The sequence below is a fragment of the Urocitellus parryii genome, chromosome 1, assembly GCF_045843805.1.
Source record: "Urocitellus parryii isolate mUroPar1 chromosome 1, mUroPar1.hap1, whole genome shotgun sequence".
Taxonomy (NCBI): Eukaryota; Metazoa; Chordata; class Mammalia; order Rodentia; family Sciuridae; genus Urocitellus; species Urocitellus parryii.
In genome coordinates this window covers 154,370,229-154,391,536 of record NC_135531.1, presented here as the reverse complement: position 1 = coordinate 154,391,536, position 21,308 = coordinate 154,370,229, and the positions used below count along the sequence as shown (strand labels likewise).

At 46.9% G+C, this 21,308-nt stretch overlaps 1 protein-coding gene across 4 annotated transcripts in view; it reads right to left on the bottom strand.

Annotated features, from left to right (window-relative positions):
• The window catches only part of Tenm2 (teneurin transmembrane protein 2), an 881,534-nt gene that overhangs the window by 130,834 nt on the left and 729,392 nt on the right, over nucleotides 1-21,308 (bottom strand). For all 4 annotated transcript variants that reach the window (XM_026407438.2, XM_026407439.2, XM_026407440.2 and 1 more), the window contains 2 exons: nucleotides 16,992-17,187; nucleotides 10,625-10,726 (listed from right to left, as the gene is read on the bottom strand). In XM_026407438.2, coding sequence (XP_026263223.2) covers nucleotides 10,625-10,726; nucleotides 16,992-17,187 — 298 coding nt within the window. The remainder of the gene's footprint in view (nucleotides 1-10,624; nucleotides 10,727-16,991; nucleotides 17,188-21,308) is intronic.

Here is a 21,308-nt window from a genome sequence, read left to right as displayed (position 1 = left end):
AATAAGCAAGGAAGTGATTCAGGGAAGAATTTCCAGAAGGACAAAAAACTCATCAGGTGTGTCAAATCTCTGACATTCAGGAGCCATGTGGGGAAAGAAGCACACGCTGACTTAAGCACGAAAGTATGGATGCTTTAATTAATCCAGGGTGAATTTAATTGCTTTAGTTAAGTGGAAATCGGGTTAAAAATGATGCAGAGCATGCTGGGGTGTGTTAAAAACATGACATATGAGTTGGATGAATCGATAAATTAAAAGTGCACAGATGTTTTAATTAAACCCAGGGAAGTTAACGAAGATCACAAGAGACTTTTAAGCCTATGATTAATTCAATTCATTTAAAATACCTGTAGAGATATGGAGACGCCTCCATTTTGGAGTTATAAAAGTTCGCAGTCGATAAGTACTTAAGCTGTTCTTAAAAAAGTCTAGGGGTGTGTGTGTGTGTGTGTGTGTGTGTGTGTGACGATAGCAGCAATTATGTAATGAATATTTAAATTCTTTGGAGTACACAGTAAGCTTTTCTGCAGTGCAAGTCTAGACTGAAGTAACTTTACCGTCTTGGTGTGATTTAAGCATCAAGGCAAATTTGCAAATTAAGGATGTCCCAAGATCCACAGCGTGGAAGTGTCCTGCGGGCTCGTTGGGTTTGTTTTATTTACTGCTGCCTCCCTAATAGGTAGGAAAGTGCCAGGCCAGGGAGCAAGCTCATGATGTAGCCTGTCTTCTTGCTTTTTTTTCCCCCCTCACTTTGTTTTTGCTAGTTATTATAACACTGGACACTTTAAGGCTCAATTACTTCCTCTTTAAAGTGGAATAAGAATTCTGGAGTTCCTACTCTTTAGGTTTCTAAGGGGAGGAAATGAGATAATGCATGGTAAGAACTCTGTGCAGTGCCGGGTGCATCCAAAGAAATCAATAGATAGGATTTTATTATCATTATTTTCATTAGGATAAAATTGTTTCAACTAGTTACACTGTAAAGAGACAAAGCAGGGCATCAAATACCTCTTTCCTCTCCCACGGTCCCAGCTGGCCTGCTTTCTAAAGTCTGGTTTATTTCCTAATATGGAAGACCTTCCCAACCATTGGATTTCCCCAAATCTGTGTGCACCACATCTACACGTTCCCCAGGGTCGGGCAGTCTGTTTTCTAGGGCTGTTCTGTTGCTTATCTAGTAGTTTGAAAAACACTCTTCTAGTCTCAGAAGCAGTTCACTTTGGAGAGCTGACAGATTCAGCACCATGAACTGGGAATGCAGCAAGCACCGGAGACCTGAGTGGCCGTGATTGGGAGGTGGCCGCCAGGTAATGCAACATTGTAGCTTCCAGTCTCCCATGTCTTCCAACAAGCCAGGGGGACAGAGGGAAAAGGTGATGTCACTATTTTGGATCACAGTTCTCTTGGTCTGTTTCAGTGGAGTTCAAGGGCAGGGCTATCTAGATTCCAACGTGAACGTGCACGGGAGTCATCTGGGGATCCTGTGAGAATGCAGACTCTGATTCAGAAGGGAGGCCAGGGGCCAGAGAGTTTGGAAATTTCACAAGCTCCAGAGGCCCCAGACCTACCAAGTCAGAAATTCTGGTGGGACCCAGCAATCTGCATGTTAAGAGGATCCCACGACTGCAGAGTGGCTGTCACTCATCCTGTGGTTAAAGTTCTAACACTGTACCTGGGTAGGGGCCTCCACTTTGCTAAGGTTCAGTTTCCTTAACTGCAAAATAAGAATGATAATTTATGTTGTGAAGATGAAATGGGATAATTCATGTGAACCCCCTTCGAGTGCCTGGCTTGTCGCTTGCTCCTATGTGATAGAGAGTAGTGACTCTGCTTAAAGTACCTTATAGAATGGGACTTTGCCCAGTGTGGCCATTCAGTCCCTTTCTGCAGAACATGTCCTGGGTGTACCTGCTTCAAGTCTCTCCTCCTGGGTCCTAGCTGTCAAGGAATCCTGCACATTTCTGCAGGCCAGAGTGGGCTCTAGAATTTTCCTGTGGGCACCAGCTATGCCCCTGGCCTGTCTGCTTGACAGGTGAATTGGGGAGATAGGAGGCAGGTGTGAAAGATGGGCCCCAAAGGGGCCAGGATGCCTCCCAGGCAGGACAGATAGACCTGAGCACCTTTCATGGATAGAGTGAGTCTACCCGTGACACAAGAAAGGGGCTTCCTTGTTGAGGCAGCTTTGAGGGAGGTGTTCTGGAGAGGAGGGGGACCTGCCTCCATTGGGAGGGGGTTGGGGGGTTGCTGCTGCTCTCCTGTGTGCAGCAGAAGGTGTTGGGGAGTCAGCAGGCTGAGGCTGAGGCTGAACCACCCACGAGAGGGAGACCACTGGAGCTGTGGGCAGTGCTTACTGTTGGGGGCTTCAAGAGGGGTCACCGCTCTTGACCCAGGGGGAGTCTTCCTGACAAGTCATTAGGGCCACCAGCCTCAGGGTCAGGCAGACATGGACTCAAAATCTGACCCTGCTGTGTAACTTTACTTTCCGTAACTCTTCATTTCTTCTATGTTAAAATAGGAGTAAAGAATGATCCTGAGGTTCCCTGTGGGTGACAACTGATGACATGGATGGAGTGTTTCATAAATGCCCCCCTGCTCCACATACTTTACATGAATTCACTATAGTCCTCACAGCAAGGCAATGGGTAACATCGTGAATGTCCCCCTTGTACAATCAAGGAAACGAGGCTCAGAGAGGTTAAGTAATTTGCTAAAATGAGCAGAGTTAACTAGAGGAGCGTGGATTAAAATCTAGAAATTCAAACTCTACAGTTCCCCTTTTGCACTGCCTTGTTATTCTGTAGTAACACACACCCACTGGGGAGTAATCAGCATTTCTTTGCTGTAAATACTTCTTTGTTTATTCCTCCTCCCCTCCTCTCCCTCTCTCATGCCATCCCTTCCAGTCTGTACTTTGAAAGCTGTCATTTATTTTTCCCCGAGTGCTGCATCGGACTCATTGGAGTCCTGTTCTCCAGCACTTGCTCGTGTTCTTGTGACATTTTTCCAGCGATGTTTAACTTTGTTATCCTTGTTCCCTAAATTTAAGTCACTAGACATTTAGCAGGCACACACTGTGTACTAGGTCCCCAACCAGGTGCAGGGAAGTACAAGGATGACAGTGAGAAGCCTGTGATCATCAGGAGCGGCTGACGTAACCACCCAGCTCAGACCCAGCACCGCAGGAAGGGGCCGCGGCTGCCAAGATGTTCCCGAGCCCTGAGCAACTGCAGGCCTGTTTCTGGGGTGGCAGGCATTGCCCTGTGAGCTTGACCTTCATGGACAAGCTGCAGCTTGAAAGGAAAGGCTGGGGTTGACGAGAACATCCCAACCAAGAAAACAGCGGGAATGAAGGGGAAGCAGCAGCCCCTCCTCTTCCATGAGGGATGAGTTCTGGGCCTTGGTGGGAGGTGACGGAGCAGGAGCACTGTGGGTCACCAAGGGCCTCTAAAGAATGTGTTCTTCATTCTCAGAAAGTGGAGCCTCACCGCCTGCATCCCCCCCCCCACCCCCCACCGAGAGCGTGTCAAAAAGGCCTGTAAATGAGCCGCACACCAGTCCTACAATCCAGAGTGCCCTGGCATGGGGGAGGAAACTGTAAATGTGCATATATAACACCCTCTCCAGACAGATGTCTTTAAACCACAGAGGGAGGCCATGGGGAACCTCTGAAGGCATTTGGGGGAGGCAGCGGGGTGCTCATGGTGCTGGGAGAGCTCTGGAAATGGGGAGGAGCAACACCATCAGGTGGCCACATGCACAGGCAGTGGAGGTGAGGATGGAGAGGACCCTGGGGTAGGAGTTGGTGATCGAGGGCAGGGTGGGAAGGATGTGGGCAATGTACTAAGTGGCTGGGAGAGACAGGTGTGGAGCACCCGGGTCTGAAGTCATGTGGACTTTATTTCAAAATCTGGCCCTGACAGTTCTATTCAGTAAGCCCTCATTTCCTGTCTTCAAAAATATTTTAGGGGTTCAAACCTAGAAAGCTGGTGCACAGTCATCAGAGGGCCCATCCCTGTGCCACTTATGTCTCCTGAGGCCAGCCTCCTGCTGGTCTAGTATGAGAGTCCAGGTCAGACCACTTGGTTCAAATTCCACTAATATTTCTTTCTAGATGAGTGATTTTGAGCAAGTTACTTAACCTTTCTGTGCCTCTAACTTTCCTCTTCTATAAAGAGGACAATCATCTATAAAACAGGGCAAATGGTGATCAAATGGGATAATTATGTAGGTGCTCAGTGCAGTGGTTGACATACAGTAAGTATTCAATAAATGTTAGCAATGATGTTGATGATGGTGATGGTGATGATGGTGATGGTGGTGATGGTGATGATGATGGTGATGGTGGTGATGGTGATGATGATGGTGATGGTGGTGATGGTGATGATGATGGTGATGGCGATGATGGTGGTAATGATGGAGATGGTGATGATGGTGGTGATAATGGTGATGGTGGTGATAGTGGTGATGATGGTGATAATGGTGATGGTGGTGATGGTGATGGTGATGATGGTGGTGATGGTGGTGATGGTGTGATGGTGGTGATGGTGGTGATGGTGATGGTGATGATGATGGTGATGGTGGTGATGATGGTGATGATGATGATGGTGATGGTGGTGATGGTGATGATGTTGATGATGGTGGTGATGGTGGTGATGATAATAGTGGTGATAGTGATGGTGGTGATGGTGATATTGATGGTGATGGTGATGGAGATGATGGTGATATTGATAGTGATGGTGATGATGGAGATGGCAATGGTGGTGGTGATGACAGAATTTTAGTGCTATTGCATAGCCACAAGGCACTGGGCTGTGTGTATATCTGCTAGTTAATTAACAGGAGAAAAATGGCAAGATCCCTGCTCCCCTTTTCAAAGGCTCCAGAGAGGCTGGCTAAGACTTGAAACCAGCCCTTGGAGAGAAGATTTCCCGTTCCTGCAGCTGTGGCATTTCTGGGCCCCACTGACAGCTGTCTGGCGGCAGGAGCTGTCATTTCTAATCGCTATTAGCTTCACATTACCTAACAGCTTTGGCTCTGATGTGTTATGTTCCTGCTGCAGGTCAGGGCCTCCAGCTCAGCCCAAATGAGCCATGGGAGGAGCCAGTGTTAAAACAGGGGGCCCAGAAGCTACGGCTTTCCTCCACAATGCAAGGGTGCCTTGCAACTCTTGGAAGACCTTAAGTCAATAAAAGGTGTTCAGATAAAAGTAAGGAAAGGAAAAGGAGCAATAATTAAGACACCTCTAGCCCCCAGCAGGTAGCATTAAAATAATGAGAAGCCATGCAAAAGAAACAGTAATAACAAAAAAAAATGGTGGGGTAAACAGTAACTTGGATAATAAGCACAACTACTGTTGGATAGGAGAGGCGCCTGATGGAAAATGGTACAAATTACCAGGAAAAATGTCATTTCCCCCTTAAGCTCTGGATCTGAACAGGTTGCTTATTGTGTTGCACAATTAATAAAATTCTACACTGAAAAGCACTATTTGGTCGAGCTCCCTTACTAGAGTCTTTCTCCACAGGGTTTCCTCTACAATTGCCTGGCGATTTCCTTAAATCCACATTGTACTGTGAATTTTTCAGAACCTTTGAAACTTCTCATTTTTCTGATGTCTCCATATCCCCACAGACAGGGTGTGAGCCTCTGGCCCAGGCAACAGGTGCAGCAGGGTGGGAAGGCAGGTCCTGCCATGATTCCCCCAAGTCCTTCCCATGGTGACCTAAGATCATTCACAACTCTTGCCTGTGTGCTCTACCCTGACCCCCAGCGGAGGCACGTGCCCAGGGGTTCTGGTTCTCTCTCTGCTCCCCTCCTGCTTAGTGGAGACCCCTCCTGGGAGTACACATGGTGGTGTGGCCTGCGATGCAACTATCTTCAGGAACTGGTAGTAGAGTAAACCCTCCACGTTCGTCTGCCTCTTCTAGGGTGATTTTCCAAGCCTGTGCTGGAGTGACCCTGAAAGGTCCTTGACAACGTTCCCATTTACAACACTTTCACTTCATTGCTTCGTAAACTCCTTTATCTCCTCCTTGTAAAGTCTACAGTGCTCTAAGCCTGCGCCACAGCATTTTTGGACTCATATTGTTATGCCCCACTTGTTTTCAGAGCCCATCCATCAGACGGGAGCCTCGGGAGGGGCAGGCCCTGGCTCTCCTGCTCATCTCTTCAGTGTAGCACTTGTCTCATAGAAGGCACCTAATAAGCATTTATTAAATGCCCAAATAAGTTCTGTCCCTTCGGCAGGCTTTGAACAATGAGTTAGAACCAGTATATGCTCTTTCCAGGTGAGGGTCAGTGTCATTTTGACCTCAGCACCTCTCAGGACCTCTCGGCTCAGTGGGGGAGGCAGAATGAGTACCCTGCAAATGCACGTTGACGGCTCCCTCTGCTCGCTGCAAGGATGTCTTCAGATGCCTGATGCAGACTGGCAGGTGTAGAGGAAGACGAGGATCTGCTGCCTGCACCGAGCACCCGAGGGCACCAGGGCGCATCGAGGGGTCAAGAGAGTAAGTCTGAATTTCCGTCACTTGGACACACACCCGGTTGCTTGGATGTGATGGGAGTCTCGCTTGCTAACTTGGCAAATTCTCCCCCTGGCAGGAGGGCCCGAGTCTGCCGGTGCCTGTAGTAGCAGAGAGGGCAGAACTCAAGGCATCCTGGTACAGCTGTCAGAGAGGCAACAGAGGGACTGTGAATTTGTGATGAGGGAGGACCTTGGGCTCGGGGCCTCTTCAGGGTTTCTAAGCCAGAAAGAAGGGAAGTGATGAGGGGCCAGAGCCAGGAGGTGGCATGCACTGCTGTGGGGAGCAGGAGGCCAGCCGGCTGCTTTCCTCGCTGCATGAGCAACCCCTGCTCTCCGCTCCAGCACTCCCTGTTAACACCCGGAGGTTCTTGGGCTCAAAGTGGCTTTTTACTGGCGACTTGTCATAGCCACTGACAAATTGCACAGGACCAATGGGATTCAGACTTTTAGCCTCTGTGGCTTATGTTTAAAGTAGAAAAAAAGGCCTGTGTGCACGCATATGCACGCAACCACATTTAATGCTTTTTCTTATTCAGATTGGAGGTGCATCATGGATACGGTGCACTGAGGAGGGCACAGGGCATGGTATCTCATTTAAAATGCATGACCTTGGACTAATCATAAAAAATTTCAGACAAACCCAACATGAGAGATGAACTATAAAACACCTGAGCAACACTCTTCAAAAGGGTGAAAGTTGGGCTGGGGGTGTGGCTCAGAGGTAGAGGCCATGTGAATTTACACAGACTCTGGGATCAATTCCCAGCAACCACATGCACTCACGGGCAGGAACACATGCTGATGAACAAGCACACACGTGCACTCACAATCAAGGTCATGAAAAACAAGCAAAGAAAAGTGAACAACTGGCACAGGTTGGACAGATTGGAGGGACCAAGGGAGACGGGACAAAGTGTGGGATGTTGAACCAAAGAAGAAAGGGCACTGTTGGAAAAAATTCCCCAAATTAGTTAATAGCTCTGAATGGATGTTAATTTTTCTGGTTTCAAGAACTGAACTATGGAAATTTAAAATGTTGACATTAGGGAGATCTGGGTTAAAACAGTATGGAAACTGTATGTCCTTTCTTGGCAACTTGTGTCCAAGTGTAAGAGGATTTTTATATAAAAAAATTAAAAAAAATGGGAAGGTAGGGTATTGGTAAAAGCAAGATTCACTTCATAGTGTAATGAGGATGAATGAGAGTATGTATTAAGAACTCTGCATGGTGCTTGGTACTTATTTAGCATGTAAGAACTATTTCTTGCTATTTAAAAATTATTGGAAGTACAGGCATTATGCCTCAGGAGTAAATCAGGTGCAGATCTTTAGATTTACTGGTTTGAAGCCAGAGCAAGGTAAAGCCACATGACTCCTCTGCCATTGCTCACTGCATCCCCAGGTACAGTTAGGAAAATGTTAGTTTTATACATTGATCATTATGGAATGAAGTGTCCAGGGCTGGCCTACATGCTAAGTTCACTTTCAGGATTGTGAATGTGAGATCAGCATGTCAGGAGTAGAGGTAGATGGGATGCACTGTCATTTCCTATTTATGATAATTGATCCTAGTTTTCTCTATTTCAATTTTGGCTGACGTTGTGCCTTTTACAACAAATCTATGTAAACATAATGAGTTGATTTAAAGAAATAAGTTAGTAACCGGTGGCCCATGAACTCGGCAACGGTAATAAATGTGGTATGTGAAAGATTGAAGTTTGGGAAAGAAGGGCTCAGAAAAGAAGAAAGCTCATGTTCTCCACAATGAAGCAGCTTAAACTGTGTCCATTTCAAAAATATTTATGGAGAAAGGTTTTCAGGGCAGTGGGGTCGATGCTTGCTCCTCACACTCTCAACCAGCTTCGCCCAGAACAAATGGGGAAACAGGAGAAGGCAGATTTAGTTTTTAAGCGCTTCAATTTTGTCTCCTGTATGCATCAACAGTTAAATTAAAATATAAATAAGTTCAAAGCCCAATCTCAGGAACGGCGACTGAGTACTGAGGAGCAACTACTCTCAACAGCCTCTCAATATTTGTTTCACAAGGATCAATTATATAGCATGGCTAATGCACACTCGGAGCGTGCGCCCAGCCACAGGGCAGGTGGTGAATGCGAAACACACACCGAGAGCCCTTTTAAGCAGCTAAATGCACGCTCCATTACAGATCCATAATGCAGGATGGACGCTCGTCTGGAAATGGATTTAGAGCGAAGAGTTCTTAAATGGCCGGGGTACTTAGCTCTGAAAGGCCAGTAACTGGCTGTGCAGTCGGAGCACACATGGTTTTTAGGATTAATAATACATCGATGTGTGTCAGTGTTAATATACATTTACAGCTCACAGGCCGTGTTCAGCCCATTTGCAGCCACATATAAAAGCACTGCCCTGTCCTTCCTCTCGTTAATGCCTTCACTCCCAGGAAAATTAGATTACACAAGAAGAGCCATTCGAACGGTACTGAGGTTTGCCTTCCCTGGAAGCCTTGGCTGGGAAACACATGGGACTTGGCGGTGTAGAGGGTCGGCCCCTGCTCCCTCAGGCCCCTCAGAGCCTGCGCGCAGTGCATGTAGGAGCTGGAGGCTTGAGTTTTCACTTTGCTGAAGTGTCCCCAAGCCTGTGGACGTAGGCCTGCTTTGCCAAAACCCAGGCAGGAGAACCGATTGGTGGCTCCTTACTCTTATCCTTCTGTATCGGATGAGTTGACCAAATCTTTCTCTGTACTGGGGGACAGAGGAGTTGTTTGCAAGTGGTGCCATTTAGGAATGAGTCTCACACATGGGCCACCAGAACGAGAAGAAAGAGAGAGTTCCATTTACTGAATAGTTAGCTTTTATCAGGATGGAAATCTCAAATCTGGGCAAGGTAGAGAATATCTGAAAAATTTCCCAGCAAGTATGGTGAAGGTGGGAGAACACAGTTCACAGGGATATCCCGTTAGAATAGCTAAGCAGGAGGATCTTTTAATGAAGCACAGATAAAAGTGATGAAAAGATTCAAATAGACAAAGAAAAATATAAATAAATAAGTAAATAATAAAATCCATCCCTTTGACACCTTGCAAGGTGCCTCACTTAGACCTCTGTGTGGATCTTACTGTGTCCTCATGATGAGCTCCTGAATTGACACCCCCTCTTTCCCAGATGCAAAAACCCAGGTTCAGAAATGTTCAATGACTTGCTCAAGGTCACAGAGATACTCAGCAGAGGAGCTGGGGCGGGGACCCAGGACTGTCTGACTCCCTAGCAAGGGCTCATAACCTGCCTGTCACTGTTTTTCGGGCTGTTTTTCTGAATAGTGGTGGGACAGAAATCAGTGTAGTGGGGGGATACCTGGTATTAAAAAAAATTAAATAGAATAAAATAGAAAAGAGACATAAAGGTATCACTTTAAAAATTCTGTTTGAATTTCTTATTTGTGTTTATCTGGACATACTCGTGTTTGTGTGTGGACATGGACTATGTCAAAGAGCAAGGAGCGCCACTAATCTTGCCTCCGACTGAGCCACTTCAAGGTCGAACTGAAGGTCTCTTGCAAGTTAGGTTTGCAGCCCCTCAATTCCCTGCTTTTGAGAGAATCATTTTCTTTCTTATATTATCTTTCCCCCAAGAATCCCAAGGCCCCAGCCATTCTTTGCTATGCAGTCTAGATAAATTAATAATACAATTTAAAACCGATTCCACCAAGATAAATAGCGCTTCCTAGATTAAGAGTGTAGCTGGCCAGAATGAATGAAATTTACTAACCCTGAGATACTTAATCTTCCATTACATAGAAGTTAATGATTATAAGAAAGGAGTGATGGTAATTCACTTCTGCTTTTACAGGAAATCCGACCATCTCATTTTTAGCAAATCTTTCTTCTCAGCACACCTCAGTGCCAAGGAGAACTGCTGTGTTCCTATAGGTACATTGGCCAAGGGTCATATATCAAAGCCTATTCTTCACCCAAGGGTTTGGCCTTTGAGCGCACATGGGCTTCCGTAACATCCCAGCTGGGATGTTGGCTGGGAAGGCTACTTGGGTGCCCCTTCTGACATCTGAGAAGCTTGAGTACAGCTTGTTTTCCAACTACAGGGGGGTAGCGGTGGCACATACCTTTAGCGCAGTCTGCTCCTAGAAATCCTGGGAAGCAGTGACACAGGCCAGATACACATTCGCCATTCCCGTGGCAGTTTCGCGGACAGTCCTGCACTGAATCTGAAAAAAGAGAGAGACTGAGCAATTAGCTTCTCTCCTACCTGCTGGTGTATCCCTTTAATACGCAGTCATCCGCCATTTTTAAAGACCAGCAATAGGAACCCAGAGAGAACAGGGAATGGTGGGACAGGGACACTGGCTCTGTGCGTGGAAAGTCATCGCCATGCCCCATCTGTTTCATCAAGGCAAGTCTGCAGGGCTGGTATCGCTGTGAATTTTGCTTTTTTGTCAGGAGAGCCCACCAAGAAATCATCCTATCACTGTGAGATGAGGTCTGAAATGTGGTGAATCAGTTTTTAGCTTCTGGAATAGAGGGTGATTTTTCAAGATGAGAGTGGTTATTACTAATGTCAGGTTCCCAGAGTAAAAATATAACCTGCTTTAGGAAGTATAATAAAAAAAAATCAAAATATAGTCATTAGCAGCATGTGACATTCTGGTCAATAATGGAGTGCACACAAGATGGTACACACCACATAGCTGGGGTGTGTAGTGGGATCCACCTTCTAAGTGTGAGTAAGTGATGTCTGTGCAATGAACAAATCACCTAATGACCCACTTCTCAGAATATATCCCCATCGTTAAACGGTGCATGGCTCTACCTATGAATGATACCTCAGAAATGATTTTGGGTTTACATGACAGGTGTTGGGTTATACACAAATCCTTTTATGCTTAGCTTTTGGGGTTTTATTTTTTATGAAGTTCAGTTGGTTCACATTTTTCTGAAAGCTGCATAAGCATTTTATTTCATGATTTACTTTCTATGTGTACTTTCAAGCTATACTTTGCCCTTGATCATTTTAGAGTTTTTTTTTCATGTTGATTTACACATAGACACATTCTTTTAAGATTATAATCATTATTTTCTTTTTTTGCCTTCAATTAAAACAAAACCCATTTCGACTTTTAGGTCCCAAATTACTAAGATGATAAAAGAAAAACACAAGCCACTAGTTCTAAGTGTGACATTGTACAACCTTGGGAGATTTGGGGACATTGGCATGGCGACTGGGTATGAAGAACCATAAAGTCTAATTGTTCCTAATGGAGTCACTGAGAGTGGTAAGGATGTGTTTCCTTTCAGCCTAATTTCCCACTATTCCTGTTCTGGACTGAGAAATCGAACCATGCGACTTTGCCTTCTTTTAACGGTGTTTCTCTTTCCAGCTTTGTTCTTCCAGAACCCGGATGTAGCTTGTTTCTGGCACTTTGAGAACTCAAGTGAGTGCATGGGTGGGTTTTTCAGAATCAAGCAAAAGACTAAAAGCTCCATCAATCCAGTTTCCTTGATGTCTAACAATGAATATTCTGGGCTGAAACTCTTTAAAGGTGGGCCAGGAAACACCCGAGGGGCCACCTATGTGGCTTGTGTGTTTCATGTACTCGTCATTCACTCAAAGAGCATCGGGTGCTTTGGTGGATCTAAAATCAGCCTTTTCACGTGGTCTTGGGGGACAGCTGTCTCTGGGGTGCTCCCATTTCTGAAGGTCTCGGGAGCTGGGCTATTCAGAAATGCCTTTTCAAGGCTGTCTGTGTACGGCTCAGCCTTGGGGGAGAGGAAGTGTCTCTCTCTAGAGTAAAGAGAGGTTTATTTACTATCCAGCATAATAGAGACAAGGTCTCCCCCAGAGCATGGATAGGAAGCAGGCTTATTCTTAAAGATCTCAGACTTGTCATAGTTCTTGATCTAGGGTTCCACCTATTAACTAAAGACCTATGATGTACCAGAACTGGAGATGCTAAGGTGAATGAGCCATGGTCTCTGCTCTCAGACCTTTCTAGTATCATAGAGAATACAGGCTAAAAAAAAAAAAAACCCATTAAGTCAAACAAGTAACAATGGTAAGAAATGCTTTGAAGAGAACAGGATATTGGAACGGGGATAACAGGTAGAAGCCACTTATGGAGGACGGTCAGGAAGGGCCTCTCTATTCTGTGCAGGTGACTGAAATAGGCCGTAAAGAGCTGGGAAGAACTGGGCTAAGAGTATTCAGGCAGGAGGAAGAGCTTCTACAAAGGCTCTGGGGTGGAAAAGAAGGGAACTGAATTCAATGTGACTGGAAGGGCAGCAAACAAACAGTAGAGACATAAGGGAGTTGGGAGAGATCTGGGCAGGGTATAGACCAGCACTGCAGGCCATGGGGACAACTTGGCTTTTATTCTGGGACCATGAGGAACAGCTGAAAGTGTTAAACAGAGACATTATCCAGCTTGCATGTTTCGAGGTCCTTGCTGTAGGGGGTACTGAGTGCTTCTCACTGAGCATGTGCATCTGGGTGTGGTTTGGTGGAAATGGACCTTTCTGAGGCCAGTGCTCTGGATCTCCAAATTTACATCTGCAGCAACAGAGCACGGAAGGAGGACCCTCCTTGCCACCAAAGTCCCGGGTACAGTACCACAGGCGTGCCATGCTTGCCAATTGTCTGGGAGTCCTTGCTTGTGGGCATGCACTTCCATCTCAGCTTAGAGGCCACTCAGCTCCTGGCTGTCCTCCTATCTCACTTTCCTCCGCCTAGGTTTTTGTACTGCTTGTTCCTGTAACTGCCTTTTGACATACTGAGATCCCCAGGGAAAAGACCAGATCTGAATTGCTGAGGCACTCTTAATGCCTGGTATATAGTAGGTGCTGAGGTATTCTTCTGCCTGGTATGCAGTAGGTCCTTGTGTGTGCACAAGAGGAAGACAATCCCAAACAAGCAAAAACTGCCGTGGAGTGTATCTATCAGTTAAGTCTCCCCCCGTCTTATATTGAAAGCACTTGGGCAGGTTTTGCAGGAATAAAAGCATCATGTGGTTCTGCTGAAGCATAAAAGAGCCCATCCTGCTTGGGGCCCCTTTGTCCCCTCTGGGCTGTCACTGAGATATTATCTGTTTTCCTGGGTGTCAACCTGGTTCAAGTGGTTGTAAGGAGGAACTGGCAGGAGGCTTGCGCAGGCCCAGGAAGTCAGCACACAGAGCCGGGGCGCCAGGGCCCAGCTTCCAGAATGCTGCTGTCGTCCCGAGAGGACGCTCATTTCTGAAGGCAGAGACGGCTTCTCTGCAGAACACATCACAGACTCCTGAGTCAAAGGTATATTTAGCGTGATCGCCGGTTGACACCCGTCTAACACTTTCCCTTCTGTTTCCCATCGCAGGGCTGCTGCCGTCCTGGCTGCTCTTGATGGAGAACGTTCTGATGATAGGTATGCGGGGAAGAGCCTCGAACTAGGTAAAACACTGTTCTTTCCCTGCATTTCAGGCCAATTGCTATCATTGCTCTATCAAGATACCTGCCCGACTATTAGGCCGATTACCTTTGACTCTCCCTATGCTCCAGCGGGCGAGAGAGATCCTCCGGAGAGGGGAGAACTGCTCTTCCCAGCTCTGACAGGCGCTAGGGTAATACCTGGGGCAGGGGCCCTCAGCAGCACTGAGTCTGGTGAAGGGTCAGGAGGGTGAAGGGACAGGAGGGCAGAGCCACCTCCAGTTCACCTGGGCCCTGGCACTTGCTGTCCAGGGGAAAGGGACACATTTAACTAGAATTCAAGGCTGGTTAGGGACTGAGAGCACAGCTCTGCAGAGTCTAAATGGGGACTTCACCTCTGACGGGCTGTTTGTGACCTGGGGTGAATCCTAGGAGTCCTCCAGCTTTGGTGTCCTGTCCTGATTGCTGGAAGGGAAGGGGACAGCCATGGCACCCGCTGTACATGGCTCTCCAGGGCCCAACTGAGCTGATGGGCACCAAACACAGCGTGCAGAGGCTGCCAGAGGGCCACACTCCAGTGGCGGTCCTACTAGCCGCTTCACTGGGTCCTCAGAAATCCAGCGGCACCAGCTGCATGCAGCACGACATGAGCGCTGCTGCAAGCATGTCAACCAACGCTCCTGAGTTTAAACACAAGGTGACACAGGAAGTCATGTCTCGTCATGTTCTTAAACTAAAGACTTAAAAAAATCTCAACATCTCAAACTAGATCTCAATTTTGTTGCTCGTTTCTTCCTTCTGAGTCGCTACAGCTTGATGCTTCTCCCTCGCCTCAACCTGGAGGAGCTGCTTCTCCAACCGCTTTCGTGATAACTGAGTTATGACATGACTTTAGAGCAGGGCCAGGCTTTTTCCTGTAAAGGGACACATAGTAAGGATGTCGGCTTCGTAGGCCATATGGTCTCTGTTGCAACTACTCAACTCCGCCGCTACAGTGGGAAAGCTGCCACTGACAATATGTAAACAGACGAACGTGGCTGTGTTCCAATAAAACTTTATTTATAAAAGCAGGCAGTGGGCCAGATGGGGCCCCTGGGCTATACTGTGCCAACTCCTACTTCAGAGCATGTGGCTAGCCTTGTCGGTAGGGCTGATCTGTCCCTAGCAGAGGGAACAAGGATCAGCCTCTACCTATGGTCAACACTAAAATTCTCTGTGATGTTATACAATTCTCAAGTGGCTGCCTGAATTTCAGGTTGAATTACGCAGATCTTTCAAGAATCATAAAACCCCTGGGAAAAATCCATGGGGCTGATAGAGAGGCTCTTAAAATGCAGTCAGTATAAAAACAGCTGTATAACATATCGTCTTTTTTTTTTTTTTTAAAGAGAGAGTGAGAGAGGAGAGAGAGAGAGAGAGAGAATTTTTAATATTTATTTTTTAGTTCTCGGCAGACACAACATCTTTGTTGGTATGTGGTGCTGGGGATCGAACCCGGGCCGCACGCATGTCAGGCGAGCACGCTACCGCTTGAGCCACATCCCCAGCCCAATATATCGTCTTAAAATAAAATGGTGGCTTGCTTTGCCAGATGAGGTGGTACACACCTGTTAGGTCCAGCTACTCAGGAGACTGAGGCAGGAGGATCACAAGTTTGAGGTCAGCCTCAGAAACTTAGCAATCCCCTGTCTTGAAATAAAAAATACAAAGGACTAGGGATGTAGCTCAGTGGTAGAGCACCCAAGACTCCATCCCCAGTAAGGCAAAAATAACAACCCCTACTCCCTCACCCCTGGCAGGGCTTTCATTCACTGACCTCCAACTCTATGCCAGCCCCTGCCTTTTCTGAATGTGGCCATCACCTTTCCACAGATGAAGACACCGAGGCTCAGGGAGCTAAGCCACTTGCCCAGTTAGAGGTGGGATTTAGTCCTGCAGTTGAGATGTTTTTCCTTATGAAATCACTCCATCTAGGCTCCTCCAAGAAGCTTGAGAGCCATGTTTAAAAGTTATGATGATGCAGAAAGGTAGTGGATGAGACCCAGGGACCCATCCATTTCCATAGCCTGGGGTCTTGAGGGGCTAAGTTAGCTTTTCAAACCTCAGTTTATTCTTCTGTGAAATGGGCCTAACAATTTGCTCTGATTCACAGAGTTTCTACCCAGGATCAATTATCCTGATCAGAAAGAAGATTAAAACCCAATAACAAAATAACCGTAATGAAAATATCCACAACTTCTCTGAGTAGAATTGGTAATTCGCAATTGAACTTTGTGAATTTGTGAGCTAAAGTCCTTAGGACTTATGTGCATAAAGAAGAGGAAATTTAGAATAAAAATCCTGTCTTTTCTCTTGATAGCTAATAAAAAGCGGGGCTAAAACACACCAAACATGACAAGAGCTTAATTAAAGTGAGGATTTTTCTACTGTTGGCATTTTAAGGACTTCTCTGCTGGCCCTATGGATTTTTCCAAGGGGCTCCATGATTCTTGAAAGATCTGTGTAATTAAGATTTGCCTACTAGGGAATAAAGACATTATTTTTTTTTTAAAGTCTATATTCTTTCCCTGATTTAGTTTTAAGTTTTTAAAACTCTTTTTATTTGGGGGCATTCTCAGTTTCTAAGAGAAGTTCTGAGCTGATGTGAATGGTGACTATTTATTGCCTCTACTCTGGGCTTAGAGATGTATGCACATCTCCATTTTCCGTAATCCTGATGACAGCCCTCTGGGGTGGGCGCCAGTGTGCGTTCTGCTTTACCTGAGGGGAAACACAGGCTTACTCCTTGCACTGATTTGCCTAGGTTGTGTGATGTCTTTGACCTAGGACCTCTGACCAAGCTCTTAGCCCCGCTCCTGGCACTAAGGGCACCCTTGGCATAATTTCTCATCAGAGCTCTCATGTGTCTCATCAGAGCTTGGTTAGGGGACAATGTCATGAACGTCATATGAACATCACATTATGATCCTGATGGGGGTTCCAGTGAGACCTCACTGCATGGGGTCTCTGGGAAGCCGCCTTTTCCACGGAGAAGCCCTCCATCCCTTTGTGCACTGCATCCCAGAGACCTGCACCTACCTAAGACCACTGTGTTGAAGGAGACCATCTCCTTGTCTTTGCCGTCATTGTAGAAGGCCAGGTGCCACAGGCCCACGTCCAGGTACTGCACAAACACAGCTTCATTTTGGACCAGGGTCTGAATGCTCCGGCGCTCTCTGGGTGACTCCACGACGCTCCACTTCTCCTTCCCATCCAGTCGCTCCATGAAGTCATACTGTGGAGGAGAGGAAGCGCCCCGGGTGAATGGAGGTGCAGACCCGTCCCATGACCCGCATCTCCCCTCCCACCCATTCCTTGGCTGAGATATCCTTTTTAGTAAGTTTCATTATGAGTTCATACAGTAAAACAAGCCACAAAATTTGTAACAGTAATAACAGCCCCTGTTTATTAGGCTTATGGTGACCGTGGCTTGTTTTATGACCATGGCTGAAATCTCTGGCCTGTAGCTCGGAAATACATAAAACTTCAATGTTTTCTTTTCTTTCTTTCTTTTTTTCACTTTTTGGGTGTGTGTTTGTTTATGTGTCTGTGAGATATGGGTTGTTGCTCCAGACCCCACTGCAGTGCTATATAATTCATAGTTTATGCCAAGTATAACTTTTCTATAGTTCTCCAAATTCTGAATTCCAAGTGCATCTTGTTCCCCAGGAGTTTCAGATAAGGAATTACGCACCCGTTACCAGCTACTCTTTGGTGGTCATTTACAGGGAGAAGACAGAACAGTAGAGTGACTGTGAATGAGGAACCTGAAGCCAGACTGCCTGGGAGAAATTTTGGCTGTGACATTAGTTTTGGCTGTCGGTGCCTCAGTTTCCCCATTTACAAAACTGTGAAAATAATAGTACCTATGTATAGGGTTGTGAGAATTAATATAACACTTAGAACAGTGTCTGGCACACACAAAATCCCCCACAAAATATATGTTAGTCATCATCACTATAATCATTTTTTTTTCAATTCTTACAAAAACCCTATCTTGGTTCTATTTATATCCATGTGTATGTAGATATAAACTTTTGTGTAGAGCTGGGGATTGAACCCAGGGCTTTGTACATGCCAGGCAAGTGCTGTACCACTGAGCTACATCCCCAGCCTGTATCCTTATTTTATAACTAAGAAAACTGAATTTCAGAAGTCAAGCAACTGGTCACATAGTCACACAAAGACTTGGACAGAGATCTGTTTGACAGTAATATCCATGCCCCGACAGTGCCTAGATATACCAGAGATTAAATGTGGAAACCAGGTTCGGAGCTGGATGTGATCAAGTGAGAGACAGAGTGGTCAGCTAAAGCTACTAGGGACAGGAGGATGGCAAGAACAATGTTACCTGAGAGTCCTGTTCTAAATAGCAGGTAGAATATTACGGGACAAGTGGGAGCCAAGGAAGACTCCTGAGCAGCCTTGATGTAATGTTCTCAGGGGTTAGTTGTGCAGATGGGTGTGAGGTGTTCTGCAGGGGAGAAAGAGTGAGTCCACGCAGCAATGGACTCATCCTGAAAACTCTTTGAGCACTGCGTGGAAAAGCAGCTGGTACTGTGCCTTCCAGAGCACATTCCAAGGGGAGGTCTTTAGCAGATAGAAACCACCACTGTATGGACGCCTGCGCTCTCTCCTGGCTTTGCCCAGTTGGAAGGATTCTCACAGGTGGCAGACATCAGCTGTACCCCCTTCACCAACTTCACAGAACCCAGCTCCAGGAGCCTTCTGGTGTGGGGGCCCCATTACCAGGATTGCCAGATTTTCCATCTGAAATGTGATCATTGAAAACGAAAGACTTTCTAATCTCTAACACAAAGGTTTTGCCATCAGACAGACCAGGGTTTGAATTCTGTCTCTGCCACTTGCTACTGTGTGACGTGAATCTATTGTTACTCTCTATCTGGTTTTCCTACTGGGGTACAACAGCCCCTGACTTTCAGGGCTGTCGTGAGATACGAGTTAGGGGCAGGATTATAAGCATTCTCTTTAAGTACCTAGTGACTTTGAGTCACCTGCTCGCAAATCAGAATGATCACAGAAGAGCAGAGCGGGCTTCCATTTTTACGTGTGCAGATGGCCAGTGCCCAGGAAGAGGACATTCGTCCCATATTTCAGGAAATAAGTGTTTGTGTTTAGCTTCCTTCTACCCCGCGTTCCATTGGTCACCGCTGTCCTTAAGGGCTAAAATAAATGATGGGAAAGGATATGACAAACCGTTGCTGTTTTCCAAGACCTTTGTAACCAAAGCATTTGTTCCTTAGCAACCTCGTAAATGTCCAACTACAAAGACCCACGTCTACAAATTGCTGTCAGCCAGAGGAATGACTGTAACTTCCTTGGTGCCGAGGTGAGAAGAATAGACTTCATTTGGGGTCCAAGTGATCACCCCCATGAGGAAGAGTTGGGGAAGGTGATTACTTGTACGGGGCCATTGCTCATTACTAATTTGGGCATCCGTCATCTTTTGCCCATCTGCCGACCAGCCAAGGGACTCTCGGCAGTGGCTTGGGACTAGTGGTGGTGCTCGCTGTCCAACCAATCAAACTGCTCTGGGAAAAGGCATTTTTCAGAGGAGAGGGAGGACATCCATTGTGGCTGCCCCTCAGAGTCCTTCTGCAGAAGCTTGGAGGGCAGCCTCCATTTAAGCAGGAACCTGCCAGCCACGGCTCTCAGATAAGGTACTGGATGGGAGGGCGGGGCACGATCAGACTCTGATGGGGCTCCATCCTGTGTCCCTTTACTGCACCTTATTTTTCCTCAAGCTCTTGTCACCCCCTAAATGTCTTTAAGTCACTGTGGGGCCAGTGAGACCAGTGTAAACCGCAGGTGCGGGATGTGTGGCGTAGGGAGTGACTAAGAGAAAGGACTTCAGAGACGTCGCGCCTGGGTGAGAGTCTGAGCTCTGCCACCTCCTTCCTGGGGTGCTGCACATGCCGTTTAGATTCACTATGCCTCCAGTCCCTGCATATCTTCCACTGCCTGGGCTTTAAAATGGGGATAGTGACAGTATCCACACAAGAACGTCACAGTGAGGATGGAATGAGCCTCTGCTTACAAGGTGCTTGAATAGCACGTGCTTTGTACATGGTGAGCATGCCTCATTAGCATCCTCTGCTGGGGCAAGTTCACCTGGAGCAGAATCTGATCAATAAGCATTTGTTAAATATCCAATGAGTAAAATAAGAAATTTGTAAATGAAGTCCATGGAAAGGGACCAGAATTGCACCGAGGGCTTCTCTTCTCATAACCATCACCGCCACTTCTTTCTTCTGAAGTGCTGTCTTGAACAGGAGAGGGAGGGGTAGAGTTACTGTCGTTGAACCTGGAATGCCGTGCCACCCCGGGATCCGTGATGTCACCCTGTGGTTCTGAAGGAGATGCTTTCTCTGTCCCTTGTTACCTCATTCCCTCCCTCCTCTGACACCAGCTTAGGGACCTCTGTGGTAGAGACTGCTGGTTGTTGCCGACATCAGGATGTTCCTCCCCAGCCCATTTGCAGTCAGGTGGGGGTATGTGCCCATTCTGGACAAATAGGGCATAGTGTGGCGCGTCCTCCACTTCTAGATCCTGCCATCCAATGTCCTGTGCAATCTCTCTCTTGCTCTTCCTCTGTTCCCATCTACCCTGGAAGGTGCCAGGGAACCTTTAAAGCCCCTGTTCTTGTGGCAGAACCACAAGATAGGAATGTCCTGGATACTAGAATGACTCTTGGAGGAGACTGAAATTGCATCGTGAGCAATCAATACACGCTTACTAGAGGAAGCCACTGAAACGATGCGGTGTGCTACTTCGGCAGAACTTTCAGAGATTTCCCGACTCCAGGCTCTCTTCCTCCCTAGTTCACTACCCAAGATCATAGCCAGTCCCTGCATATCTTCCACTTCTTATTGGGCAGAAGGGGAGGGTCACCAGGAAAAACGGGCAGCATCTTCTGTTGGTGAAATTCCAACTCCATCCATCACATATAGGGTGTCTCATTATCCTGGTTCACCCAGGAGGGTTGCAGTTGGCCCAGGTGGGTGTACCGCTTAGTCCCAAAGTTGCTCTAGAGGGGGACATGTGGTCTTGTTCCTCGTGGTTAGCACTTGCCATCCAGCATCACCCATGGTGGCTATAACGTGGGAAGGGGCTAGGGTGTGGAAACACAATGAACATCAATCAAGCCAGCCGTGGAGACTCCTTCCAGGGTGGGGACAGCAGGACTGCAGGGAAGCCATCTGGTTCAGGGGAGCCCGTGCTCTCTAGGACCGCAGTCCTAGGCTGCCGCCTGGCAGCTTGCTTGGCGGACTGGCTGACACTAGAAGGAGGCCGTTTTCCAAGATCCCAGGCCCTGGCCGGAGTTCCCTTTCCATG